Raw genomic sequence first — 25,869 nt, 5'->3', positions numbered from 1 at the left:
GGCGAGGCCTCTGATTAGCTGCCATAGGCGCGGGGCGGGCACGCTTATTTGAAAAACCACGAGAGAAAACCAAACCCAACAAACCCAAAGGGCACTTTTGCTGTCTGCACACTACTATCAATCATCCCCCCCCCCGCTACTTTATCTCCCTCTCGCCCCCTCCTCCTCCCCCTACATCTCCCGGCTCACCACTGCGTAACGGGGTCTTTACTTTTCGAGCTTGATATTTTATCCCCGGGGGCCCCTTGCTGGTGCGAGATGGATGTTGCAGCTTTACGAGACCGTATACAGTCTACCCTCGATGTCAATGCGGACAATCGGCGGCAAGCTGAATTGGACCTGAAATATGTATGTGTGAAGATAGTCATTGAATTCAGTCGGAATGGCCCTGACTTATTCCCCTTTCTTCTAGGCCGAGACGCAACCCGGCTTTATAAATGCGCTGTTGGATATTTTGCAGGGGGAACAGAACAATGCCGTCCAACTGTCGGGTAGGTTTTTTTTACCGTCGGGCGATCTCCCACCGCCCCTCCGTCGTTCTACTCCACGACGAGCGCCTATGATCTAACGTACAGATGATCTTGTCTAGCCGGTGTTTACCTGAAGAACCGCATCAACCGTGGTTGGTCCCCTATCGAAGACAGCCCGTTGCGCACACCGATTCCCGAGGAGGAGAAACCGGGGTTCCGTGAGAGGTTGATTCCGGCTCTGGCATCCACACCACCAAACGTTCGGGCTCAACTCGTTCCTCTCCTCCAGAAAATCCTTCAGCATGACTTCCCCGAGCAGTGGCCGGGTTTCCTGGACATCACCCTTCAGTTGCTGGGCACCAACGATGCGAATTCCGTCTACGCTGGCCTGCAGTGCCTCCTGGCCATCTGCCGTGTATACCGTTTCAAGGCCGGAGAGAAGAGAGAGGAGTTCGACAAGATCGTTGAGCACTCGTTCCCTCAGCTCTTGAGCATCGGGTTGAAGCTCGTCGATGAGGAGAGCTTGGAGGCCGCGGAAATGCTCCGGATCGTGGTCAAGTCCTACAAGCATGCTATCTACGTGGGTGGACCAAATAGAACTGAGCGGTACATAATATGGGTAGGCTAACTGGGGATGGATAGTTCGAACTCTCGCCGCACCTCCAATCGGAGCGAGCTACTGTGGATTGGTGCACACTTTTCCTTCGCATTATTGCCAAGGATCCCCCCGCCAGCGCCATGCTGGAGTCCAAGGAAGAGAGGGAGCTGAACCACTGGTGGAAGTGCAAGAAGTGGTCTTATGCGAACCTGAACCGTCTCTTTATCAGGTAAGTAGCCTGGCTGGCATATTTGTAGGCGAGTGATTTGACTTGTTCGCAGATACGGAAACCCTACGACGATGAGCAAATCGAGCACTCCCGACTACACCCAGTACGGCAAGGCTTTCATCACGACGTTTGCCCCGGAGATTCTCAAGGGATACCTGCAGGAAATCGACAAGTGGGTGTCAAAGGGACAGTGGCTCAGCAACCCTGCGCTTGCTTATACCATGATTTTCTTGGAGGAGTGTGTCAAGCCGAAGGCCATGTGGGAACACCTGAAGCCTCACATGGACAACTTGGTCGCTCATTTCATCTTCCCCATCCTGTGCCAATCCGATGAAGACATCGAATTGTTCGAGACCGATCCGTCCGAGTACCTCCACCGCAAGCTGAACTACTACGAAGAAGTCTCGGCCCCCGACGTGGCTGCCACCAACTTCTTGGTGGCCCTCACCAAGAACCGCAAGAAGCAGACCTTCTCCATCCTCACGTTCGTCAACGGCATTGTCAGCAAGTACGAGTCTGCTCCTGATGATCAGAAGTTGCCTAGAGAGAAGGAAGGTGCTTTGCGCATGATCGGATCCCTGGCGTCCGTCATTCTTGGCAAGAAGAGCCCCATCGCGGACCAGGTGGAATATTTCTTCGTCCGTCATGTTTTCCCCGAATTCCGCAGCCCCCACGGGTTCCTCAGGGCTCGTGCCTGTGACACCCTGGAGAAATTCGAGCAACTTGACTTCCAGGATCCGAACAACCTCATGATCATCTACAGGAATATCCTTGAGTCTATGACTGACCCCGAGTTGCCTGTCAGAGTTGAAGCCGCCCTCGCTCTGCAGCCCCTCATTCGTCACGATATTATCAGGACTTCCATGCAGCAGAACATCCCGCAGATCATGCAGCAGCTACTCAAACTCGCCAACGAGGTCGACGTGGACGCTTTGGCCAATGTCATGGAGGATTTCGTCGAGGTCTTCTCCGCCGAACTCACCCCGTTCGCTGTGGCACTCAGCGAGCAGCTCCGTGACACCTACATGCGTATCGTCGGTGAGCTCTTGGAGCGGAATGCGGCCAAGGGTGATGAGGATGCGTACGGTGATTTCCTGGATGACAAGAGTATCACCGCTCTTGGTGTTTTGCAGACGATCGGAACTCTGATCCTGACTCTCGAGAGCACTCCTGATGTCCTCCTTCACCTCGAGACCATTCTCATGCCCGTCATCAGCATCACCCTGGAAAACAAACTGTATGATCTTTACAATGAGGTCTTTGAGATCATCGACAGCTGCACTTTCGCGTCCAAGTCCATTTCTCCCACTATGTGGCAGGCCTTCGAACTCATCCACAAGACATTCAAGGCTGGCGCTGAGCTGTACTTGGAAGACATGCTGCCCGCCCTCGACAACTACGTGGCCTACGGCTCGCAAATGATGGTTCAGAACCCCGCCTACCTGGCGGCTGTTGTGAGCATGGTTGAGGACATTTTCCGCGATGAGAAGGTTGGTGGTGTCGATCGGATCTGCGGCTGCAAGCTTGCGGAGACGCTGATGTTGAACCTCCGCGGCGGCATCGATCAATACATTCCCGTGTTCATTGAGCTGGCGATGCGCGTCATCGATGCTGGCGAGGCGCGGACGAAGTCTTACCGCATCCACCTGATGGAGATGGTCATCAACGCCATTTACTACAACCCGGTTCTCAGTCTCCAGGTTCTGGAAGCGAAGGGCTGGACGAACAAGTTCTTCAGCACGTGGTTCTCCAACATCGACAACTTCAGACGGGTCCATGATAAGAAGCTCTCCATTGCTGCCATCAGCTCTCTGCTGACGTTGAATGCTGGCGATGTCCCGGCTAGCGTGCAGCAAGGTTGGCCGAGATTGCTCCAAGGAGTGACCAGACTCTTCCAGACGCTGCCGGCTGCTATGAAGCGTACGTTCATTGATCCGAACTCATTCAATTCTGTACTGACCCCGTTACTAGATCGCGAGGACGCCACTAAGGAGTCTGACTTCACCTTCGATGAGGAGGACGATGAGGGCGACGAGGACAACGACTGGGATGGAGAGATTGAATGGACGGAACAGGACGAGGCTGAGGCTGCCCTGGAGGCCGATGTTCCTGACGACAGTGCTGCCTACCTCGACTTCCTGAACAAGGAGGTAAGTCAACCGATGTCAGGGTTCAAGTTATCTCTGTTAACCATGTCTCAGGCACAGAAGTTCGGATCGTTCACCGATGATGACGATGACGATTTGGATGAGGAAAGCTTGCTGGAGACTCCTCTGGACAAGGTTGAGCCATATGGCATGTTCAAGCACGTTTTCACGAGTACGTTGATCTTTCGCATATATCAGGCGCGCAGTTAATTAATTGACTCTCTCATAGACCTCAAGCAAGAACAGCCTCAGCTGTACGACAGCCTGGCGAAGATCCTAAGCCCCGAGGAACAGCAAGTGATTGAGGCCGTGTTCCACGAGGCCGATGCGAAGGCCGTGGCCGCGGCCAACGCCGAGGCTGCTGCTCAGGCCAATGGGAATTAGACGGCTACGATGAACCCCGAGGGCTGACGAGATGAGCCAGTCGGTCTTTCAGAGGCAACGAATATAAAAAAGAAAAGCAAAATGCCATCCCCGGTTGGATGTCTGTTTTGGCAGGCCTGAGCATCTTCATCATCTGTCGTGCCGACGGCCATGTTGTGGAGCGGTCTGCTGAATACGTTATAACGCCATCTATGCCTTTTCTTCTTCTCTTTCCTTTGTCGTCTAGATCTATTTCTTTTTTGTTCCGTCGAGGTATACTAACCCTCTGGTCATGTCCCCGGTTTTTCTCAAAAGTTCCTTTACCGCAGTCTTGAATCCAGTGATGCTGCAAGACTCGAAGAGATCGATTCCCCAATTAATCCTGTCAATTGACTTATGGTTATAATGTCGGACGTGCGGCCAGATCTATCATCGTTACCGTTGAGTATGACCCATGCTCTGGGGAGGCGCTTCTGTTTAGCGCCCGTGCCTTGAGCCTATAGAAATGTGTAAATACCTGATACTTGTGAATTATATGCTGAGCTCAGTACTGTATTTTGAGCAAACTCTATAGAATTGTAATCATTACAGCATGAAGCAAGCGACCGAAGAACATGTTCGACGAGTCTAAGCATGATACATATAAACCATACGGAGTACTACACAGTGAATGAGTTAAGTATTATCCTTACTCCACTATACCCTCCCTTACCCCACCTATCCTACGGTGTAAAACCAGTGACTGAAGTCCCCAACATATAATCACGTGCGCACAGATCCAGACCAATGTATGACATCATCGCATCTCAGCATCTTCACGAAACACACGAACCCAATGAATAGAAAGCAGAACAGATCATCTCGTCATCTCCATAATCAGTACTCCATACGGAGTAGATAGACCTGCATCTCTAGTACCCAGTAGTAAAAAAATCTAATCCATCTACGTAACCACTCCCCAAACCACATCCTCTCCACAGTACTGTGTATATCGCAGCATCGTATTCATCATCCACCACACGTCATCATGATGTCCCAGAACCAACCCCCCCCCCCCCCCCCTTCCCAACCAACACGACCGGTTCGATTTATATCATACCTCCACTTTTTATCATCGAGATTGATATTTAAGGCCTCTTCTTCCGTATTGTTTGGTACTTAGTACATCTACCTACATACCTCCCTCCCTACCTGGTTATCATCTACGAATCTCAAACAAAACAACAGTAAGTCACACACCCTCCCCTCCAAACAACCCAAAATATTCTAACCCCCTCTAACCCAATCCCCAGAACCACCACCACAACCAAACCACACAGAACAAGCAAAATGTCCGCCCCCCACGCAGGCCGCCAATCCCCCTCCCCCTCGCGCCAAACCGGCGCCCAGCAACAAGACCCTCCCTCCGAGGGCAAGGCGCAGCCGCAGTACGCTCCCCCCGAGCACTCGGCCCAGGACCATGAGTCCCAGACCGCCGGGTTGACGAGTAACCCGAAGCATCCGTTGGAGGATATTGAGAGTGCCAAGTTTACGAAGGGGGGGGTTGCCTGATTTTCTTCCTTTCGTTTCTCTGGTGTTGTATTTGTTTGATTTGGGGAAGGGTTGAAATTGGGAGGGAATGAATTGGATGGATGTATTTATGATGATGGAGTAATTAATTATGGGTTTTATTTTCTTTCGGGGTTATTGATTCTGTAGACATTCGGTTTAGGTATTAATCACGATGGGGAGAAGGTTTAGATGAAGTGTAGACATTGATAGTGGTCATACTTCAGTTGTCAGACTGGATAGATGTAGGGTTATAGCATATATCTCGTGTTGTGATGTATGCTGATCTATCTGTGGTGTTGGAGCATGGCAACTCAAGTCATCTTGATAAGTACTTGGTATACAAATTGTTCAATTATGTATCGCTTGTTCCAGACAGCTAACAGGTAGAAGGAATCACTGAATCATTACATGAACAGTAGAATCATTAGGCGTGTAAATAAAACCTAGTGGTAACTTTCCCAGTCTTATTAAGCCTGTTCCGCAGGAGCGGCAGTACCCGCCGGCTGGGATGCAGGCGCCGTGCTCGGAGCACCAGCAGCAGCAGGGGCCTCACCTCCCTCGGTGGTCTTGCCGCTCTTCAGATCCGCCAGTCGACGAGCCTCCGCATGGATGTCCCGCACCTGCTTATCCGTCTGGGAGTAGAAGTCCCGAAGCTTTCTGCCAGAGGGAGTGCCGAGGGCCTTCTCGAAGTAGTGGTTCAGACTACGCCAGCCAGTGGTCGCCTTGTCGCTGATCTTGTAGCTCTCGTCCAGTCCGCGAGCACGGTCGGTTGCATGGTACTTCTGGTCGAAGCTGCTGAGAGCGCTGGTGAAACGGGAGGAGAACCCGTGCTTCTGGTCCAGGGCAATAGCCTTCTGGATCGCGGTGTCGCTGAGAGTGTAGCCGTGGGCTAGGTACTCAGCCACGATGCGAGAACGGGGCTTATCCTCCTGCTCCAGGTCGTGGTTGTGCTCATCCTTGGCTTGTCCGGCGCTGACGGCTTGCTCGCCCGCGATATCGTCGAGGGTCTGGGCGGCCTTGACGTGGACGACGGAGGGACCCAGCTGGGTGTTGTCGAGGAGCAGAGCGGTCTTAGCGGCACTGAATCATGTTGTTAGCTAAGCTGCAAGATGGAGCCGTGGTGCCAGTGCAAAGTTAGGACCAGGGCGGGTAGGTGCGGGGTAGCTTACGCCTCCTTTTCGAAAGTCACCGTCGCCGATTTTTGGGCTTCGGCTTCGCCAGAAACGGGGGTGACGGAGATGTGGGTGATCTTGCCGCTGTAATAATGTCAGCTGCATAGCTCACGCAAGGGGCACAAATGCCGGCATCACATACCAGAAGCTAAAGAAGTCCTGGACCTCCTTGTCGGTGGTGGCGGGGGCAATGCCCTCGACGTGGACGGTGGAACGCTCAGACATGGTGAAAGGTAGATAGATTGATCGGGTATCGAGGGAATTGGAAATAGATTGAGCAATACTGAAATGGTAGAGTCTGGGAGAGGAAGAGGGGGGAAGCGAGGAGACCAAGTTAGTTATTTAATGTTTAGGGGGCCAAGCACGCCACAGATGACGTCGCGAGGGGCAGGCAGCCGTCGCACAGCCACAGTGGGGCGGCCGCGTCGCCAATTGAGGCAGACGGCCAGCATGTGAAACATTCCTACGGAGTAGTGCTCATAAACATAGTACTATCATCGCTTAGGCAGTAGCATTCTAGTTATTCGTCGGCTCCCCGGAGCGTCTAGACGAAGAAAAAGGAGACCGGAAAAGAAAACCGAGATGTGCGCCCGAACAACCCACTGTCTAATAGATCTGGCCCAAAACAAAGCAAGTGACAGCTGAAAGATCCCGCTTTCCGTAATTCATCCATGTAACCAAGTTCCATACACAATCAATTAGTCAAAGAAGATTCCAGAATTTTCAAGTTCGTTCTCTAGTCACCGCACTAGACGGCTCTTTCAGGTCTTTTGTAGGAGTGGATGCGGCCTCGACCTCTTCCTCATGAGTGAGAACCGACTCCTGATCCTGAAGTTTCGTGACAGTAGACTCGAGCTCTCTGATACGTCGACGCAGCATCTCGTTCTCGCGCTTGAGCGATTCGACTTCCCCACGCTGGTGTGCAACTTCATCATGGCGAGTAGAACTGCTGATGGGTGTCTTATGAGAGACCGAGCTGCGGTGTGGATAGCTGGCGGTGTGATGTAGCTGGTCAGTCGGCTGGTTCTGATGGATTGATCCTAGTGTCGGCAACGCTCCTTCCGACTGCCGAGGGGAAGTGAGAGATGATTCCCTGCTTCGTCCCGGTCGTGAGGGATCAGGACGTGCTGAAGGAATGTATGTATCTCGCGCGGGTGCGATGCCAGAAACACTTCCTGCTCTCGACCCTTGAACTGCTGGAATGTAGGAGGAGCTCAGACTGGACGATGAGCGGTGCCTTCGTGATGCCGTAGGGTGTGCAGTGTTGATAATGTATGGGGATGCATGGAGTGCATCTACGGAGTCGTTAAGCGTGGTCGATGTGGAAGATGCCGTCGATGCGACCGAGTTCGTTTGCTGACGAAGAAGGGAAAGCTCTCGCGATAGGCGGTTTACCTATGACAGAAACTGGTCAATATCGACGGAGAAATGAAAGATTCAATGTATTGTACCATAGCCTCCTGTTCTTGCTCGAGCATCGAATGGATATCAGAAGGAGTGAGCGGTTTGGGATGCCGCAATGGACCTAGACACAGTTAATTGAGGTACTTTGTAAACTTTCTTTGTCTATGACAGCGACATACCTGACGCAGACATAATATTTACCTGGTCGCTAGCTACTGGAATGGGATTTGTATGAGTGCTGGGCGTGGATGCAGCAATAGCTGGAGGCATGGCTTGTGAAGGGCGTCGAGATGATAAGGATGTGGTGGTGGGTTGCATCGCAGTGGCAGCCCGAGGTCGCGATCTGGGACAAGAAAGAGGGACGGGGTCTAGTTCGGACGCCATAATCATATATAGGCCGGGGGGGGGGGAACAATCGAGTGTGCTCAGTGGTGGGAGAGACGAGGAGTGGAACAGGACGGATCGGAAGCAGCAGCTAATTTGATAGGTATAGCCAGCGGAGTCAATCCAGTGAAGGCCGTCCGGCGGGCGGAGGATGTATGGAATATGGATGGATGGATGCTGGGGAATGGCCGGGGCAAGCAACACTAGTTCGAGCAACAACAGAACTTAGTAGTAGAGTCGGTGGCAGACCAGCACAGGCTGCAGGCCCGCCCCTTGATTGGATTGACTGGAATTTCAAAACATACCAACCACTACTCCGTAAGCCACCGTGGATTTGCGCGAGAATTCTTCAGCTGATGGAGCCGACACGCATGGAACCTATCATCCACCATCCACCATCCATCCTTTGCCAGTCCCTGTCCTTCATGATCCTCTGGATGGGCCTGGGACCTTACCCCGGGTCCAGAGCTTAAACTTATGAGGAACTAGAAGTCTTCCCCAGCCTTCTTGAGTGGGCTGACCAGGGGATATCCGGCTGAACGTCGAAGTTTATATTTGGGTCGGAGTTCCTGCCAATGGTAAAAGTATCTCAGTCACTGTCCAACGTCCACTGTTTCCCAGTTCTCCCATGGCACAGCCGGTTGTGCGTCGAATCCATCTGACCGCATAATTACACCAAGGCTGTCGGTCGAATTTCTCTTTACTCCACCATCGCGCTATGCTGCTCTAGTATTGCGTTCGGGAATCCCTCGGATTTCCTCAGATGCATGGCTCTCGATCTATACATAGAGCTAAGGCAGGAGGACCCCATCCTGAGGCCATAGTGAGGCCCACTTAAGGCACCGATTAAGTTGCTCTGTCAGATCCTCCAGAGGCAGTCTCACCAATGGATGATGTCGTATTTGCCAATTCTGTGAATTGCAGCATAAGAATAGCAGTGCGTGTCCTCGCCTTCCACTAGACCCAATCTGGGTTTTATGCGGCCTTGCAGATGTGGTTGTGGGCAGGCGAATTGCTGCATGCTTATCGTCTTACAAGGCGGTGTGGGGGGTCCCACCGGGTCGTATGGCGTGTTGCGACTGGAGATATGGAGCCAACGTCTGTAAATAGGACCGGGTCTGTATATCATTAGATATGGATATAATGTATACGCCCCAGCAAGGCGCAATTCTATCCGCACAAGTCCAAGCCCAATGGCCTCAATCAAGGGCATCTTCAAAGCCAAAGGTGGGACTCGCCCCGGCCAGTGCGTTGAAAAGCGGCACCGCGTCGGGCCGAGTCAGTCAACACAGAAAGGCGGAGGAAGCTCCAGCTCCGACTCCTCCGCAAAAGACTACAGAATAGCTCTCGACTAGCGCATACCACTGACACTCCGTCTGCTTACAGTCTGGCCCCATGGCCCAATCCACCGAAGCTACTCACGCGACTTCCGCCCACATTCCCGCGATTGTCAAACCACTGGCGCCTTACATCAAGAGCCGCCAAGAGACCCTCCGTATCCGACAAGCCTTGACCGTCTACCTACGTTCGCACATTGACTTCGCTGAGAACGATCCCGAACACCCCGGCTGTCACAGCCAGTCCCATCTCTCGCTTTCCGTGCCCCACGATACGGTTGTCGACGTGAAGCGCATTCCACCGGAGCTGACGGGGTTGCGGAAAGAATACCTGGAGGCGCTGCGAGCGAATGTGGTGGCGAGGAAGAACTTTCAGTCTGCGGTGGAGAAAGCAACTTCTATAAGGCATAAGGGGGGCAAGGCTAGAGCGGAAGAATTATCCGTGGGCTCATCTTTGGAATTACAGGACTATCTGAAACTCCTTCGCGACCGTCGTCAGCACGCAAAGCTTCAGGTTTTCCAACATTACTTGCAGGAGCTCAAACAGCGGGATACGTTCAAGTCAGGGGACTTGGAAGCCAATGGTGCCCGGTATCAGCAGCTTGTGCCGCCAGAGGCACTCGAGGATATCCAACATGGCTCCCAATCAGGAGAGAGCATTGAAGAGCTGATGCACAAGCTGGAAAGAGCCATCATCCGCGCCAAGGCCCAGCTGGAGAGAGAAAAGGGGCTGCTGGAAGATCTCAAGGCACGATGCGCGTTGGAAGGGCCCCGGGATGTATCACCCGCAACCAAGGTCTTGGCATTACAGCGAACGCGGAACGAGTTGGTGCATTGGGTGGAGGAAAAACTGGTGAGTGTTGGAAACAGCGAAAACAGTGGAGCCGCCCAGGACTTCCGTCCCAAAGACATCGAGGAGTCTGTGCGCCTCCTGGAGGAGAAGAAAGCACGGATCGCGCAACAGTATGCGGCGTATGCGGACGCTCGCAAACGCCTTCTAGATGCAGCCTCAAGAGCTTGCCAGCCGATCGCTCTTCCATCCACAACCCCCCCAACTCGATCTCCTAGCATAATCCAAGGTAAAAGCGCGACGGAGGAAACCCAATCGCTGGATGCATTGGAAGTTCTTTCTTTTACAAATGACGTCCTTCAGCCGCTGTCCAAGAGTCAGCGAGCACTAGCCTTACAGAAGTTCTACTTATCCGGTATACTTGCCAAGGAGAAAGCCACAACCCTTCGTGTCCTCAACCGGCTGCGTGATGAGAGTCATTTACTCCCCGAGTATCCGATCCTTGCCCGCCAACCGCGATTCAAGCACGCGACAGCCGCCCTAGCTTCGCGCCAGGCTACGAACTCCGAACCTGCTAAGCCAGACGACATTGTTAGTTTGGCTGAGGCTTGGGCATTTGCTTCGAGTGCAGCAGGAACAAGCGAGCAGGAATACGTGGAGCACAAGGTAGAAGAAGGAACCGAATCAGCGCAGGATGCAAAGCATGTGCTGGGAGCTGTCTACGATATGCTCAACCAGAACCTTGAGTATACTCTACAAGACCGTGATGATGAAACGGGCGAGAATGATATCTGGGCGTCAGAGGCGCGATTGACCCGGTCGCGAGCCAAGACGCAGCGGATGCAGCAGTCAGCCAAAGGCCCATGGGTTAGGCTGCATGGCCAAGTGGGTGTTGCAGAATGATATACCTGTACTATATAATATACGAGGATGCGGTTGGATTAAACAAATATAAACTACGATTAATATTGACACTACAGGATAAAGTTGTATTCAGAAGCCATGTGCCGTTACTCCGGCTCTTGTGATCACGGAGCATTAGACGAGCAGCCTAGAAAGTTTAGATAGGGAGGAGGTGGTTTCCGACCATGGAGACCCTCCGAAAGCCGGTGTTCGCCTGGCGAGATGCTATTCGCGCGGTAGCGAGCAGTGCAGGCTGGGCGGAGACTAGAAAGGCATTGATCTACTTGGCGAACCACAAAAATTTCCTTGAAGGATTGATAACTGCGAAGGACTAGGTAGTCAGTCTAGTTGAGCTCGGATGGTCTGTTCGTTGAACTGTTCATGAGTCAGACTGGCCTTAAGGGGGTGTCTAATAGCAATTGAATAATGATTATCCTATAGCAAACCCCGTCTATCCACTGTTACGGCAGTAAAGCTGGGACCGCGACCCCTGGGAGCTGAGGACTGGGACGACTATCAAGCATATTAGTGATCGGTATTGCTAACCGCGGGCTCCATTGCTGCCACTACTGCCGCTAGCGACCACTTAGACTTGCCCCCGAACCAGTTAGCCTGCAGCGCCCATCACCGGGGCTGCACCTACCCGTTGAATCGGATTGGTCCAGTCACCAGGCGGTGAGTGGCTGGGCCCCCTTCTGGGGGGAATTCTGGAGTCCCAGCGAACCTGAAATGCAAAAAAGGTAAAAATGAAAAAAAAAAAAAGGCTCCGCACACCGGAGCTCTTATCGGCCTCCAAGGTTGGGGCATTGGTTGCTTTTCGGAACTCCCATTCGACTCGGTCGGCAAGCCTTCTCCATTTTGGCTGGTTCTGGTCTCCAGGAAAAAAAGTGCCGCATTGACTCATCGCCGCTCCCGCACCTTTTCCTTTACTTCCTCGTTTCGTCCCCTCTTCATCTCCTTTAGCCATTCTTCCTTTCACTCTTACTCTGAAAAGTCCGTTTGGGCATTCATCTCCCTTTAAGTCCTCCCCTTTGGTCGTGGGCGTGTGGCATAAAGCGGAACTTCAGGAGCTTAATCCTTGGCCTTCAAAGGGTTACAGAAATCCCACAGAGCCGGGCCAAAAGCGGAGTCTCCAGATTCTCCTCTCCGGAACTCTGAAGTAGAGGGTACTCCTCCTCTCAATTGACTCATCCCTTTCCCTACCAACTTTTTCCCCTGTCCTTTCCTACCAGCGCAGTGCGCAATGGTTCTCGCTACTCGTTGTGGGCAGGCTACGTCCGCCCTCCTGCGTCAGCGTTGTCTGGCCGAGTCTCGTCGTTCGGCCCTCGCTTTGCGCCCATTTTCCTCCCAGACCACCGCTCACTCGACGGCTTCGAGTCTCAGATTGAAGACTCCTTCGCCATGGCGACCGCAGCAGCTGCGCTCTTTCTCTAGCGCCCTCCGCCGCCTGGCTTCGGAGTCCTCGACCGCTCCCTCCGCCGACAGCTACCTCGCCAGCGGAATTGTGAAGCCCGGTAGCAAGTTGGTTGATGTCAAGAAGGTTCTGGTCATCGGTAGTGGTGGTCTGAGCATTGGACAGGCCGGAGAGTTCGATTATTCCGGTAAGTTGAATGACTCATTGAATCCTCGAGTTATCGCACGATGACACTCTGCACCTCTTCTGATGGTTCGCGATCAATTCAGCGAGGCCTCACGGAGTGGAGACGGGACCAGTCATAACTTGAAACGAGGTATTCCAATCGAACAGCGTTGCTAATATCGATCTCTCCAATAGGTTCTCAGGCTTTGAAGGCCCTCAAGGAGGCCGGTGTGCAGTCCGTTCTGATCAACCCCAACATCGCGACCATCCAGACCGATCACAAGCTTGCAGATGAAGTGTACTACCTTCCGGTTACCCCCGAGTATGTCACTTATGTCATCGAGAGGGAGAGACCCGATGGTATCTTCCTTTCCTTCGGTGGTCAGACCGCCCTGAACCTGGGTGTGCAGATGAACCGCATGGGTATCTTCGAGCGCTACGGCGTACGCGTTCTTGGAACGAGCATCAAGACCCTGGAGACCAGTGAGGACCGTGATCTCTTCTCCAAGGCCCTCAACGAGATCAACATCCCCATCGCCGAGTCCATCGCGGTCAGCACCGTCGATGAGGCCCTGAAGGCTGCGGAGACTGTGGGATACCCCATCATTGTCCGTTCCGCATACGCCCTGGGTGGTCTGGGTTCCGGTTTCGCTGCCAACCCCGAGGAGCTGAAGAACCTGTCGTCTCGCTCTTTGACTCTTTCTCCCCAGATTCTGGTCGAGAAGTCTCTTCGCGGCTGGAAGGAAGTGGAATACGAGGTCGTCCGGGATGCTGACAACAACTGCATCACTGTTTGCAACATGGAGAACTTTGATCCTCTTGGTATTCACACTGGTGACAGTATTGTCGTTGCCCCCAGTCAGACCCTGTCTGACGAGGAGTACCACATGCTCCGTACTGCTGCCATCAAGATTGTCCGCCATCTGGGTGTCGTGGGTGAATGTAACGTTCAGTACGCTCTTCAGCCTGATGGACTTGACTACCGTGTCATTGAGGTCAACGCTCGTCTCTCTCGTTCCTCGGCTCTGGCGTCTAAGGCGACTGGCTACCCTCTCGCTTACACTGCTGCGAAGATCGGTCTGGGCCACACTCTTCCCGAGCTGCCTAACGCTGTTACCAAGACCACCACTGCCAACTTCGAGCCCAGTCTGGACTACATCGTCACCAAGATCCCCCGGTGGGATCTGAGCAAGTTCCAGCACGTCAAGCGGGACATCGGTAGTGCCATGAAGTCTGTTGGTGAAGTTATGGCCATCGGCCGTACTTTCGAGGAGTCTTTCCAGAAGGCTATCCGCCAGGTTGACCCTCAGTTCCTTGGTTTCCAGGGTGACAAGTTTGAGAACCTCGACGAGGTCCTGCAGAACCCCACCGACCGCCGCTGGTTGGCTGTTGGCCAGGCTATGCTCCACGAGAACTACTCGGTGGACAAGGTCCACGAGTTGACTAAGATCGACAAGTGGTTCCTGTACAAGCTCCAGAACATCGTGGACTGCAACAACGAGCTGAAGGAGATCGGCAGCCTCTTTGGCCTCCAGAAGGAGATTCTGCTGAAGGCCAAGAAGCTCGGTTTCTCCGATAAGCAGATTGCTCTCCTTGTTGGCTCCACTGAGGACGACGTCCGCGCCCGCCGCAAGTCGTTCGGCATCAGGCCCTGGGTCAAGAAGATTGACACCCTCGCTGCCGAGTTCCCCGCTGACACCAACTACCTCTATACCACCTACAACGCTACCTCCCACGATGTTAGCTTCGATGACCACGGTATCATCATTCTGGGAAGCGGTGTCTACCGTATTGGAAGCTCCGTCGAATTCGACTGGTGTGCCGTCAACGCTACCCTCTCCCTGAGGAACATGGGCAAGAAGACTGTCATGATCAACTACAACCCCGAGACCTACTCTACTGACTTCGATACTGCTGACAAGCTCTACTTCGAAGAACTCAGCTACGAGCGTGTCATGGATATCTATGAGCTCGAGAGCGCCAGCGGTGTTGTTGTGTCTGTCGGTGGCCAGCTTCCTCAGAACATTGCCCTCCGTCTGCAGGAGACCGGCGGTGCCCACGTGCTTGGAACGGACCCCAAGGACATTGACCGTGCCGAGGACAGACACAAGTTCTCTCAGATCCTGGACAGCATTGGTGTTGACCAGCCCGCCTGGAAGGAGCTTACCTCCGTGGCTGAGGCCGAGCGCTTCGCTGAGGACGTTGGATACCCCGTTCTGGTTCGTCCCAGTTACGTCCTGTCTGGCGCTGCCATGAACGTCATCTACAGCGTCGACGAGCTCAAGGAGAAGCTCCTCAACGCCAGTGCCGTCTCCCCCGACCACCCTGTCGTCATCACCAAGTTCATTGAGGGTGCCCAGGAGATCGACGTTGACGCTGTTGCCTCCAACGGTAAGCTGCTGTTGCACGCCGTCAGTGAGCACGTCGAGCCCGCTGGTGTGCACTCCGGTGATGCCACCCTTGTTCTCCCCCCTGCCAACCTGGAGAAGGCTGTCATGGGTCGCGTCAAGGAGATTGCTGAGAAGGTTGCTAAGGCCTGGAACATCACCGGTCCTTTCAACATGCAGATCATCAAGGCCGATGTTGAGGGCGCTCAGCCCGAGCTGAAGGTCATTGAGTGCAACCTCCGTGCTTCCCGTTCCTTCCCCTTTGCTAGCAAGGTTCTGGGCACCAACTTCATTGATGTTGCCACCAAGGCCCTGGTCGGCCGTGATGTTCCCGAGCCCGTGGATCTCATGAGCGTCAAGCGCGACTACCTTGCCACCAAGGTTCCCCAGTTCAGCTGGACCCGTCTTGCTGGTGCCGATCCTTTCCTCGGTGTCGAGATGGCCAGTACTGGTGAGATTGCCTGCTTCGGTAAGGACGTTGTTGAGGCCTACTGGGCTTCCCTGCAGTCCACCATGAACTTCCGTGTGCCCGAGGCTGGTGAGGGTATCCTGCTCGGCGGTGATATCAACAACCCTGCCCTGGCCCAGATTGTCGAGTACCTCCAGCCCCTCGAGTTCAAGTTCTTCGCTGCCAGCCCCGTTGTCAAGGAGCACCTTGAGTCCGTTGCCAAGGTCCCCGTGCAGGTGATTGAGTTCCCCAAGGAGGACAAGCGTGCCCTTCGTGAGGTCTTCCAGAAGTACAACATCCGTGGTACCTTCAACCTTGCCAAGACCCGCGGCAAGACCCTCCTTGATGAGGACTACGTTATGAGACGTAACGCTGTCGACTTCGGCGTGCCTCTCTTCATGGAGACTAAGGTATGACGACCGTCTTTCGATTCGATCCCTCAATTCAATGCTAACTGTTTCTTTCCAGACTGCTCTGCTCTTCGCCCAGGCCATGAGCCAGAAGATGCCCCGTGCTGAAGGCATTCCTTCCGAGGTCCGCACCTGGTCCGACTTCACCGGCGGCAAGCTCCTGTAAACGCGAGTTTACGCACGACAAGGACCAAAAGTTTGATTTCATAGATATAATTACGGTTGTGTATTCATTCATGTTTGCAGGCACAGAAAAGCCGCCGTGTTTGGCGTAGCGGATAAGGCTCCATGTTGATAGATATGTTTACTTAGCCCGGGGATTTGGGCTTTCTGTCGCGTCTTCCAAAAAGCGATATCTGTGGTTCTTTTTCTTTCTGAATGGTTGGCCTTGTGAATGATTCTCTCTGGTGCCTTTTCTTCGCAGTCTATAGGTTTGTAGGCAGGCTTTGTGCTTGAGCGAAAAGGACAATGTTCGATGATTCAGTTGTATGTAGTATAGCATGTTTAGTATATCCAATCTCAACTTCTTATGACAATTCTTGGCTTGTCAGGACGCATATAGATTGGATGCCCTTAAATTGGCATTGTATTTCTTCGACCATCCGGTATAAGTGATTCTTGTGCCCCTGTGCCAATATCACTTGGACATGTAGTTTGCCTTGACTGGAGATCTTCAGAAGCCCCAAGTAGAAACGTTTTTCCATCCCGGCCACCATCCTGAGCTTGGACGAAAAAGGAAGTGCTTGTATACCAACAGACACTATAGAACAATAATCGCATAAACGAACCACCCTGTCTTCAGCCGGTCGACAGACCTATTGAGTGAGTCTGCTTGATCAGGACAATCCATGTCTACCAAAACCACACCACGTCCCGTCCCGGGTCTAGGAAGAGGTCTCTTCGCCTTGACAGATATTGCCGTGGGCGAAAATGTGCTTGATATCCCAATCCCCTTTGTGGCAGTGCTAAACACCGATCGTCTCGAAGATACCTGTTCCGGATGCTTTGGTCAGAGGCAGTTGGAGGATGAAAAAATCACCCTCAAAGCCTGTACAGGATGTCAGGTCGTGAAATACTGTGATAAGGTTGCATCTATCTCCAAACGTCCATTTTCCCCCCACACCCGACAACACTAACTCTCCCCCAGACATGTCAAGGAAAAGATTGGAAGTTCGCCCATGCTCTCGAATGCTCGATCTTCCGGAACTTACAACCTCGTGTACTACCCATCAACGCACGAGCCATGCTCCGTATGGTCTTGCGCCATGGACGCGGCAAGTACTCCAGCGAAGAGCTGGACCAGTTTCTCCAGCTCGAAACCCACATCAAAGACGTCCGGGAAAAGAATGCCCCTCAATGGGAGCGCATTTCCCTCACCTCAAAGGCAGTCAAGGCCTACTCGGGCACCGACATGAGCGAGGAGGTCATCTCTGCCTTCGGAGCCAAGGTCAGCACCCACCCTCCTACCCTATCCTATGCTAACCCCTCTCCAGCTCGAAATCAACGCCTTCAACCTCACCAACGCCATCTACGACCGCATCGGCGCCTACTGCCACCCCTACGCCGCCCTCATCAACCACAGCTGCGCCTACAACTCCATCGCCAGCTTCGACGGCCCAACCCTGGTAATCAAAGCCCTCCGCCCCATCCCCAAAGACTCCCAAATCTTCATCTCCTACATCGACGCCACAAACCCCTACCCACGTCGCCAATCCGAACTCCAAGACCGATACTTCTTCACCTGCCGCTGCCCCAACTGCGAAAAAGAAGCCACCGCACCACCCCCTCTCAGCGTCGCCCAAGAAAAGGCCTACAACATCTTATCCTCCATCTCCTCCATCCCCCCAACTGAAGCAACCCACTCCCTCTGCTCCGCAATAACCCTCCTCAAAACCTCCGGAGAGCCGCTAACCACCCAACCATCCATCACCCTCCGTGACGAACTCATCTCCACCCTCCTCCTCAGAGGGAAGTTCAAATCCGCCTTCGCGCACGCAGCAGTCCGCTATCGCCACACTGACCCGGTCGTCTATCCCTCCGCAACTCATCCACTTCGACAGGTCCATGCATGGACGTTAGCGAAACTGGCGATTCATTTGTCAACCGGGATCGAACCACACGGCACTAATACAACTACTAGTGATGGGGAAGGAGAGGAGGAAATTGCGTTGGAGCAATTCGAGGTAGATTTTGGTTTAATTGTTTGGTCTGTGTTGAAAGGGTTGGTGAGTGTGGAAGAGACGGGGGCCACGGGGCCTGGGTTTAAGAGGATGGTGAGGAAGGCGTTTGGGGAGGTTCATGGGGAGTTTTTGGCGGGGGGGTTGGATCCTAGGGGCTTGGGGGAGAAGATTAAGGTCGAGTGGGGGAAGGTGGATAGGTTGGTGGGTGCGGTGGTGGGAAAATAAATAATTATATATATATATATATATATATATATATATATATATGGATTTACTATGGATTGGACTGGGTTGGGTTGAATTGTATAGCGTTCAAGGGGTCAAGTGAGTGGGAAGATGAATGTCTTGGATCAAATTACGTGACGTGAATGAAATGAAATCGTTAAATTAGACTTCCGTCCTAGCTATGCGACAGCGAAGTCTCTGCCCCCAGTCTAAGTAAACTGAGGGCTGGATCTTGATTCTAGGATCCGGTTGGTTCGTTCTCATGCCGACAAGACCTTTATATTGAGATGCAAACAGCTGACCCGCACTTGACATACAAGTAGATGAACCCAAAGAAATGCATATTGGTATCCATCCATTTTTTCGTAGATCCTCCCAGCACATCCGGACGCCCGATCCTCCACACGACACCCCATAAAGCTTTTCTTCTTTACTTGAGGGGAATGAAACGGGAAGAGTGGGTGGCACCGATACCGGGACGACCGTGCTTGACGGGCTTGCTGTGGGGTTGTTAGACGGATGTCTCCGCTTGCACTAGGTGTAGAGAGGGTGGGGGATACGTACTAGGAGATGGAGAATTCACCCAGGTAGTGGCCAACCATCTCGGGCTTGACTTCGATCTGGTTGAACTCCTTACCGGAGTAGATGCCGATGACGCTGCCGATCATCTCGGGGACAACGATCATGTCACGGAGGTGGGTCTTGACGAGGTCGGGCTTCTCGTTGGGCTTGGCCTCCTGCTTGGCCTTGCGGAGCTTCTTGATAAGACCCATGGGCTTGCGCTTCAGACCGCGGTTGAAGCGACGACGAGCGCGGGCGTGAACGACATCACGGAGCTGTTCGGAGGAGAGGTCGAGGAGCCTGTGTTGGAAACCAGGTCAGATTTTGCTGCTTTCTTTTTTTTTTTTTTTTTCTCGTCTATATCCGTCTGATACCACCCCTCCCTGAGCCATCGACTCCCACGACGATTTCCGCAAAAGATCCATATCCATCATGCTGATATCGGTCGTTCGGAGTCGAGGCCGGAAAGAGTGCACAGGAATGATCATGGTGAAACATACTGGTCGAGGTCAATACCGCGGTAGGTGAACTTGCGGAACTGTCTCTTCTTCTTCAACTCTGTTCGCGGATATACGTCAGCGCCTGTGTTCCTTCACTTCATGCTGCGTGGGTTCGTAGTCGTGTGCGGAGAAAGATTATATCAAAAAAGCGTCGACAGAAATCCGGTCCGGTGTATCCATCCAACATCCAAGTCGCATCATCGAAACATATCCATCTCATCGCATTCCCAACCGATATACCGTATTCCGCAACGCATATTTGTGTTTGTCTCCGGGGTCCAGGGCAGAAAGGGTGAAATCAGGTAAAAATTAAAACGTACCGGCAGCCTCCTCGGCGTTCTGCAGAAAACCATGTTAGTTCAATTGCCCCCCTTCCTTTATACCAGACTCAGATAGCGGAGAACTCACGTAGTGCTCGTCAGCCATTTTTGCGGGTGTTCCTCTCAAGGTCGCTTTCCGAACGGGACTCGAAAAGCGAAGGGACGATGGGTTGTCGTGTCGTGTCGCTGATGAACGTTCGTCGGGCGTCTCTTGTGCCTCTGCGCTGGGTTGGGAGGTGGGCTGGAGCCTCGTCTAAGCGACTAGTCTAGGGTTGTGACCCTACCACGCTAGGCCGCTTTGGGAAGGCCTCTGTAGGGCCGCTGGTCCAGGTGCCCTAAAGATTGGTATGGGGTATGCCTTTGGATATGGATTCTGCGGGCGCTCATTGGCTTACGATGTTGTTTTCAATGGTCTTGCAAGTGCTTATCAAGTATATGCCGTGCCTGCAAATCCATGGGGCATATAAATATGCAAGCGTGTGCTACAGGTAAAAAACTGGGGCATGCATCAAATTACGTTTACATAGTAGAACATCAACTCAATCGGGAGGTCAGAGAATCTGTATTGGCTAAAGCTTTTTCCAGCTCACGTATGCATAGATCGTAACTGCATCAGAAAAGCCTGGTGTATCCCGGCTTGACTAGACCAATGGGCAATTTTCCTCCCAAGACTGAAAATAACCGCCAGATTCCTGTTCCCCCACGAACTGTCACGTTTTTCTCGGTTCGGAGCGAGGCGCTTAGTCGAACAGACCGAAGCCCATGTCCTCATCGGACTCCTCCTTCTCCTCCTCCTTCTCCTCAGCGGGAGCGTCGGCAGCAGCGGCGGCACCACCGGCAGCGGGGGCGGCAGCGGCACCAGCACCGCCGGAGGGAACGGAAGCGAGCTTGGTGGAACCCTCAGCGATCAGCTGTGGTAAGAATTTTTGTCAGTATGAGGCTCGAATGTCGCATTTGCATGGTTCAGGTGTAACTGACCTCCTGGAGGTCCTTGCCCTCGAGCTCAGCGATGAGCTTCTGGAGGCGCTCCTCATCGGCATCGATGCCGACGGCGGAGAGGACGCCCTTGATGTCCTCAGTGGAGGGGCTGGCGGTGCCAGCAAGGGACAGGAGGAGGTAGGCAGCGAGGTACTTCATTGTGAATCTGCAATGAAACGGGTCAGGAGGATTGCGACGAGGGAAGATGCGAACGGAGAGTGCGAGTGGTAACGTACAGTTTTGGTGATGAACACGAGAATCAATCGATTTAACCGCAAAGTTGGGCGGAGACTGAAACGTCGAGTTCGCTGGGGGTTTAGCGATGTGATGGACGGAAAAAGAGAAGAGTAGAATCGGAGCTCGAAAATCGAGAAAAGTGCGATGCGGCTGGTGGATGTGGCTGGTGCGGATCGTGCTAGTTCCGGCTAAGCGAGATGCCGTGGCGCATGCGGCAAACTCCATGCCTTGGGCCCCGGTCACGTGGGGTCGCTGGTTCTAGAAGACAGGATGGCGACTTCCTGCACCGTTTTCGCCCGGCGGCCTTATCTGGACGACCTCGTTGTGTCCAGCTGTCGCTTCTCCAGCATCGGTTGCATGCCCTTTTCACGTCGTGCCTCATGTCTGGCTCCAGGACGTGAATCCGGCTTATCTCCTAGTCTGGAATCTCGATTTTTAGTGGTTCCGCAACGAAGTCATGAAGTTACCCCGTCAGACGAACCACCGACGGTGAACCTATTCTTCTTTGTGACTCCACAGATTCGATAGCTTTTCGCGCTTTCTTGGTTATCAGGCGACAAAATGAGTGTAAGAACCCCGGGTCTCGCGCAGTTTGATGGCCCTGCTGACCAGACGACAGTTTCTTGATTCTGTTCTTTCGTCCATCGAGACGGGCAAACCGTCTCCAATTCCACCCACCTCCACCTCTCCGTCGCCTCCTGTATCCTCCGCGAATGCTAAGGCAGAGGTTCGCAAGCCGACTGCCGTTCCTCGAGATCGCGCTCCCGAGCGCAAACCTCTTGTTGCTGGAATTAAACGGAAGGCTGAGGAGCAGTTGCCCCGTCCCGCAAAACCTGTTCCCCCGGTACCCGCCAGGACAACTGTCACGACTACGACGAGGCCTGCCACATCCACGGCCCCTAGGCCTCGTCCTGCTGCTCCTTCTACCACGGCGACGGCCGCAATCAAGAGCCGCTCGTCCACTCCGCAGAAGGCACCCCCAGTGTCATCGAAGCCCCCTCCTAAAGGCTCTTTCGCGGATCTCATGGCGAAGGCTAAGCAGCTACAACAAAAGGCCCCGACTCAAGTGGGCATGTTCAAACACCAGGCTGCACCGAAAGAAAAGCTCAGCAAGGTGGAACGCAAGAAGAAGGCGGCGGAGGCAACATCTAAGGAGAAAGATGCGCGGTCGGCGAAGAAGCCTGGCGTTGCTCCTGGTGCAGCTGCAGGCACTAAACCTGGCGACGGCAAGGTCGTTAAGAAGCGAGAACCCGAGCCACTATCTTACAAAGGCACTGCACGACCGACTCCGACTGCTGCAAGCCAAAATGAATACCGAGGAACTTCCGGCCTGCCTCCGCGAAAGACCTCTGCCGATCGAAAGGCACAGTCACGAGCCAGTAAACGGTCTCGAATGGACGAGTACCTGGGGACCGATGAAGAAGACGAAGGAGAGTATGCGGATGACTACGATGACTACTACTCGGAATCGTCCGATATGGAGGCGGGCCTGGACGCCATGGAGGAAGAAGAAGCTGCCGCACTGGCGGCGGCCAGACGGGAGGATGAGGAGGAATGGCGCGCGGAGCTGGCAGCCAAGCAGCAGAAGCTGGACCGCCGCAAGAAGCTGACCGCTTTGGCGGCACGCCGATAAGGAGCCCCGATGAGCTCCCACAATCTATAATCAACAACTATATCCCGCTAGTAAATTCACCCGGACTTCAGCATTTTCGTGGAATCCTTTTGTTTTTGGAACCGGAGCATCAGCGAGGAATACCCCGAGGGTGCGTTACATACGACGTTACTAGTCTTCTTTGTTTTCATTTGTCCTTTCTGTACCATTTGGATGAGCATCAGCGAGCGTCAAGGTGTCGATAGATGGAGGGTCAGTCTCTTTCTTCATTTCACTTCACATATTATCAAGTTACATACAATAACGGGCGTCACCGTCACTGTCACTGTCACTGTCCTTGTCGTAGATTTGAATGAGATTGGAGAGCTTGAATAGACTATATCTGCCTGTCAGCGTCATTGCTGGTAATCCTTCGACGACCGGTTCTTATCGACCCCATTTGCCCCACCCGTAGGCGGTGACATCACTGGTCCCTCTGCGACTTGCTTCTTGACTCGGGCTTCCTCTCCATTGCTTTGCAAATAATCAATCCCCTCGTCTTCCCAGGACATATTATCTCTCCTGCTACACGTACAGCTTCGAGCAACACGATCGCTAATTCCCTTCTCATCATGGAGTCGGTGCACCATGTGTCGGCCTCTTCCAAGGTCCTACTAAAGAAGGTGCGCAATTTGGTACCTCCGATGCTCGAGAAATTCCACAAAGGTAGGCCTTTGACAAGACTGGGCGAAGCCTACATTAGGAACTTATTCCTGACACATCGAAGGTCAACAGGGACGTGTTGCCGTTATTGGAGGATCCTTAGAGTATGCTCCCACTTTCAGTCCATATAGCGCCGATTGCGCTGATAGTGTTCAAGTTACACAGGAGCTCCCTACTTTTCTTCAATGGCATCGGCTCGACTAGGTAAGCTATCTAGTTGCTGTTAGTATGAGTATCTGTAAGCTGACATGGCATTGCAGGATGTGACATGGTACGCTATTCACGGGGAACCACGACCGTGGTGGGATACTTTCTGACAGGTCACAGAGCCATGTAATCTGCGACAAGTCGGCTGCCGTTGTAAGTTCCAGTTATCAAGGTGTCTGAACCGGGTTGCCATTGACGTGGATAGGTCATCAAAACTTATTCCCCGAATCTAATGGTCCACCCGATACTGCCAAGCAGCGACACCGTCAAAAACCCCGAGTCCATTGACGCTCCGTCACTCGCTAGTCCCATTATCGCTATGATTCCTCGCCTCCACTGTCTCGTGATTGGACCGGGTCTAGGTCGCGACGGAGTCACGCTCAAGGTGGTAGCGGAGGTCATGAAGGAAGCGCGGTCCCGGTCGATACCGTTTGTTTTGGACGCAGACGGTCTGATTCTCGTCACCGAGGACCCGGATCTGGTGAAGGGGTATAAGGATTGTATTCTAACTCCTAATGTGAACGAGTTCAGTCGTCTCGCGAAAGCCATGGGAATCGACGTTCCCAGCCAAGCCCAGATTGGCTCCAAGTCCGATGGCGGTGGCAAGACAAGTGAGGAGACCAAGGCCTGTGAACAGCTCTCCCAGGCGCTTGGTGGCGTTACTATCATTCAGAAGGGTCCTCATGACATCATCTCCAACGGTGTCACCAGTATTGTCTCGGACATCCAGGGTGGGCTGAAGCGGAGCGGAGGACAAGGAGATACGCTCACCGGGTCGTTGGGCACGCTCTTGGCCTGGAGGGCGGCCTACCATAACGGGCTGTGGGATTCGGGGGAGAAAGACAACCAGAAAGAGGCAGAAACTAAAGAAGAGGTTCAGGCGGAGCTAGAGTCGGAGAACCAGCGGATGTCCCCGGTCACAACTTTGCTTCTGGCGGCGTTCGCGGGCAGTAGCATCACGAGGGAGTGCTCCCGGCGAGCGTTTCTGGCCAAGGGGCGGAGCATGCAGGCTAGTGATCTCACCGATGAAGTTCATGAGAGTTTCCTGCGCCTGATTGGGGAGCCGGAGGCGTCGAAAATGCGGCTGTAGGGGTGGTTTACGAGGTGGTCGGGAGTTGACAGGATATGACATAATGAAGGTTATTTATAGGCACACTTAAAGTGTATCTGGTGGCGGTGCCAATTGGCACATTCATCAAAGGTTATTTCTTTGTCTGCCTTAGCGCATGCCACTACATTCTACTAAGTACCTTCCGCCATTGCACTGCGTTTGAGAATTTCTTCTTCTTCCCTTACTACCATGGCTGCAAGTTTCCTGCAGAGCCGGTCAGCAAGCCTGGAACTGGCTCGGGGCATTGCTTTTGTAATAGTATTGGCCGTCCAGATGCAAAATCATGATGTCCTTCAGTTGCAACTTAGATCGTCCAATGAGGAAATACATTGCATGCAACCCGCAGACTCTGGCATACCATGAACACAGAATGCTGTCATATCTGGTGTGACCTGACAGCTTGAAAGCCCCAGGAATCCAGACCATCTCCTTCGGGTCTTCAACTTCAATGGTTCAACGCCGCTTTCAATAGCTTATTCCAGCTAAGACATATTTCCACCGAGCCAGAGAGCCTAATCTCGGCCTGAATCTAAGCTCCAGCAAGCTATCCAGCCAACCCCATTCCAGGCCAAATCATGATCCACCGGTCAGGTAGGACTATCCACGTCAAAAACGGACCACTCCTCATGTATGCATAACTCTCTCATCCTAAGTCTATCTTGATTGGCACCCATACTTTCTAATCAGCGCTTTTAACTTCCACCAGAGCCCCAGCCCCGATTGACCCAGTGAAGAAGAATGCTCGCCTCCCGTTCGAGCCGTGTCCCAGAGCTCGTATTCGGTTTTTCCACTCGAACAGACACTCATAACATCAAGATAAACTTCCCTGGAAAACGAAAGCCTCGTCAGGTGCCTTATTGCGGAGATACATGTTTCAGAGGGAATTGTCATTCCCTGGGTGGACCCTCGTGACGTCTATCCTAACACCCAGCCACCAACATCAAGAATGGTCCATCGTATACGAACTGAACGCTCTGAACCAATCCGTCTTCTGGCCCATCATGGCCTGATCCCTTCACAGCCTCATCCCAGCTGGATACAAAGGTATATAACCACCCTTCCCT

General features: G+C 53.1%; 11 protein-coding genes across 11 annotated transcripts; 7 read left to right on the top strand and 4 right to left on the bottom strand.

The window, feature by feature from the left end:
- Positions 1 to 258: 258 nt before the first annotated feature.
- Positions 259 to 3,828, top strand: BO80DRAFT_442550 (putative nonsense-mediated mRNA decay protein (Nmd5); the record flags this gene model as incomplete). The annotated part of the gene is made up of 8 exons (XM_025721273.1): positions 259 to 348; positions 413 to 491; positions 590 to 1,050; positions 1,113 to 1,297; positions 1,350 to 3,217; positions 3,269 to 3,447; positions 3,499 to 3,616; positions 3,674 to 3,828. The coding sequence occupies 8 exons, from the start codon at positions 259 to 261 to the stop codon at positions 3,826 to 3,828; spliced, it is 3,135 nt and encodes a 1,044-aa protein (XP_025577743.1).
- A 1,308-nt stretch (positions 3,829 to 5,136) lies between these two features.
- BO80DRAFT_462640 (uncharacterized protein) lies at positions 5,137 to 5,547 on the top strand (the record flags this gene model as incomplete). Its single annotated transcript, XM_025722528.1, has 2 exons — positions 5,137 to 5,349; positions 5,506 to 5,547. 2 exons carry the CDS (start codon positions 5,137 to 5,139, stop codon positions 5,545 to 5,547), a joined length of 255 nt encoding a protein of 84 aa, XP_025577742.1.
- On the bottom strand, positions 5,463 to 6,799 carry vip1 (putative actin cytoskeleton protein (VIP1)). The gene is made up of 3 exons (XM_025718916.1): positions 6,673 to 6,799; positions 6,528 to 6,614; positions 5,463 to 6,438 (listed from the first exon to the last, which is right to left on the bottom strand). Exons 1-3 carry the CDS (start codon positions 6,753 to 6,755, stop codon positions 5,826 to 5,828), a joined length of 783 nt encoding a protein of 260 aa, XP_025577741.1. The 5' UTR covers positions 6,756 to 6,799; the 3' UTR covers positions 5,463 to 5,825.
- Positions 6,800 to 7,010: 211 nt separating this feature from the next.
- BO80DRAFT_422879 (uncharacterized protein) lies at positions 7,011 to 8,359 on the bottom strand. Its single transcript, XM_025718915.1, has 3 exons — positions 8,114 to 8,359; positions 7,982 to 8,055; positions 7,011 to 7,925 (listed from the first exon to the last, which is right to left on the bottom strand). Exons 1-3 carry the CDS (start codon positions 8,316 to 8,318, stop codon positions 7,254 to 7,256), a joined length of 951 nt encoding a protein of 316 aa, XP_025577740.1. The 5' UTR covers positions 8,319 to 8,359; the 3' UTR covers positions 7,011 to 7,253.
- Positions 8,360 to 9,442: 1,083 nt separating this feature from the next.
- On the top strand, positions 9,443 to 11,396 carry BO80DRAFT_422878 (uncharacterized protein). Its single transcript, XM_025718914.1, has one exon. The coding sequence runs from the start codon at positions 9,714 to 9,716 to the stop codon at positions 11,346 to 11,348; it is 1,635 nt and encodes a 544-aa protein (XP_025577739.1). The 5' UTR covers positions 9,443 to 9,713; the 3' UTR covers positions 11,349 to 11,396.
- Positions 11,397 to 12,185: 789 nt separating this feature from the next.
- BO80DRAFT_376355 (carbamoyl-phosphate synthase (glutamine-hydrolyzing) CPA2) lies at positions 12,186 to 16,711 on the top strand. Its single transcript, XM_025716656.1, has 3 exons — positions 12,186 to 12,949; positions 13,123 to 16,172; positions 16,231 to 16,711. The coding sequence occupies exons 1-3, from the start codon at positions 12,592 to 12,594 to the stop codon at positions 16,336 to 16,338; spliced, it is 3,516 nt and encodes a 1,171-aa protein (XP_025577738.1). The 5' UTR covers positions 12,186 to 12,591; the 3' UTR covers positions 16,339 to 16,711.
- A 227-nt stretch (positions 16,712 to 16,938) lies between these two features.
- Positions 16,939 to 18,577, top strand: BO80DRAFT_401377 (S-adenosylmethionine-dependent methyltransferase; the record flags this gene model as incomplete). The annotated part of the gene is made up of 3 exons (XM_025717558.1): positions 16,939 to 17,257; positions 17,320 to 17,619; positions 17,666 to 18,577. The coding sequence occupies exons 1-3, from the start codon at positions 17,021 to 17,023 to the stop codon at positions 18,575 to 18,577; spliced, it is 1,449 nt and encodes a 482-aa protein (XP_025577737.1). The 5' UTR covers positions 16,939 to 17,020.
- A 266-nt stretch (positions 18,578 to 18,843) lies between these two features.
- On the bottom strand, positions 18,844 to 20,138 carry BO80DRAFT_422876 (40S ribosomal protein uS19). Its single transcript, XM_025718913.1, has 5 exons — positions 20,047 to 20,138; positions 19,959 to 19,977; positions 19,639 to 19,696; positions 19,142 to 19,438; positions 18,844 to 19,077 (listed from the first exon to the last, which is right to left on the bottom strand). The coding sequence occupies exons 1-5, from the start codon at positions 20,062 to 20,064 to the stop codon at positions 19,008 to 19,010; spliced, it is 462 nt and encodes a 153-aa protein (XP_025577736.1). The 5' UTR covers positions 20,065 to 20,138; the 3' UTR covers positions 18,844 to 19,007.
- Positions 20,139 to 20,563: 425 nt separating this feature from the next.
- On the bottom strand, positions 20,564 to 21,242 carry aspf8 (ribosomal protein P2). Its single transcript, XM_025722527.1, has 3 exons — positions 21,173 to 21,242; positions 20,937 to 21,102; positions 20,564 to 20,869 (listed from the first exon to the last, which is right to left on the bottom strand). The coding sequence occupies exons 2-3, from the start codon at positions 21,093 to 21,095 to the stop codon at positions 20,699 to 20,701; spliced, it is 330 nt and encodes a 109-aa protein (XP_025577735.1). The 5' UTR covers positions 21,096 to 21,102; positions 21,173 to 21,242; the 3' UTR covers positions 20,564 to 20,698.
- Positions 21,243 to 21,471: 229 nt separating this feature from the next.
- Positions 21,472 to 23,111, top strand: BO80DRAFT_500241 (uncharacterized protein). Its single transcript, XM_025724226.1, has 2 exons — positions 21,472 to 21,740; positions 21,793 to 23,111. The coding sequence occupies exons 1-2, from the start codon at positions 21,735 to 21,737 to the stop codon at positions 22,804 to 22,806; spliced, it is 1,020 nt and encodes a 339-aa protein (XP_025577734.1). The 5' UTR covers positions 21,472 to 21,734; the 3' UTR covers positions 22,807 to 23,111.
- A 285-nt stretch (positions 23,112 to 23,396) lies between these two features.
- Positions 23,397 to 24,784, top strand: BO80DRAFT_349653 (ATP-dependent (S)-NAD(P)H-hydrate dehydratase; the record flags this gene model as incomplete). The annotated part of the gene is made up of 6 exons (XM_025715514.1): positions 23,397 to 23,490; positions 23,552 to 23,591; positions 23,645 to 23,691; positions 23,748 to 23,758; positions 23,815 to 23,847; positions 23,900 to 24,784. 6 exons carry the CDS (start codon positions 23,397 to 23,399, stop codon positions 24,782 to 24,784), a joined length of 1,110 nt encoding a protein of 369 aa, XP_025577733.1.
- Between the last annotated feature and the right edge of the window lie 1,085 nt (positions 24,785 to 25,869).

Source organism: Aspergillus ibericus (assembly GCF_003184845.1).
Source record: "Aspergillus ibericus CBS 121593 unplaced genomic scaffold BO80scaffold_9, whole genome shotgun sequence".
Taxonomy (NCBI): domain Eukaryota; kingdom Fungi; phylum Ascomycota; class Eurotiomycetes; order Eurotiales; family Aspergillaceae; genus Aspergillus; species Aspergillus ibericus.
The sequence above is the reverse complement of the archived record's forward strand: the minus strand, read 5'-3'. Positions and strand labels throughout refer to the sequence as shown.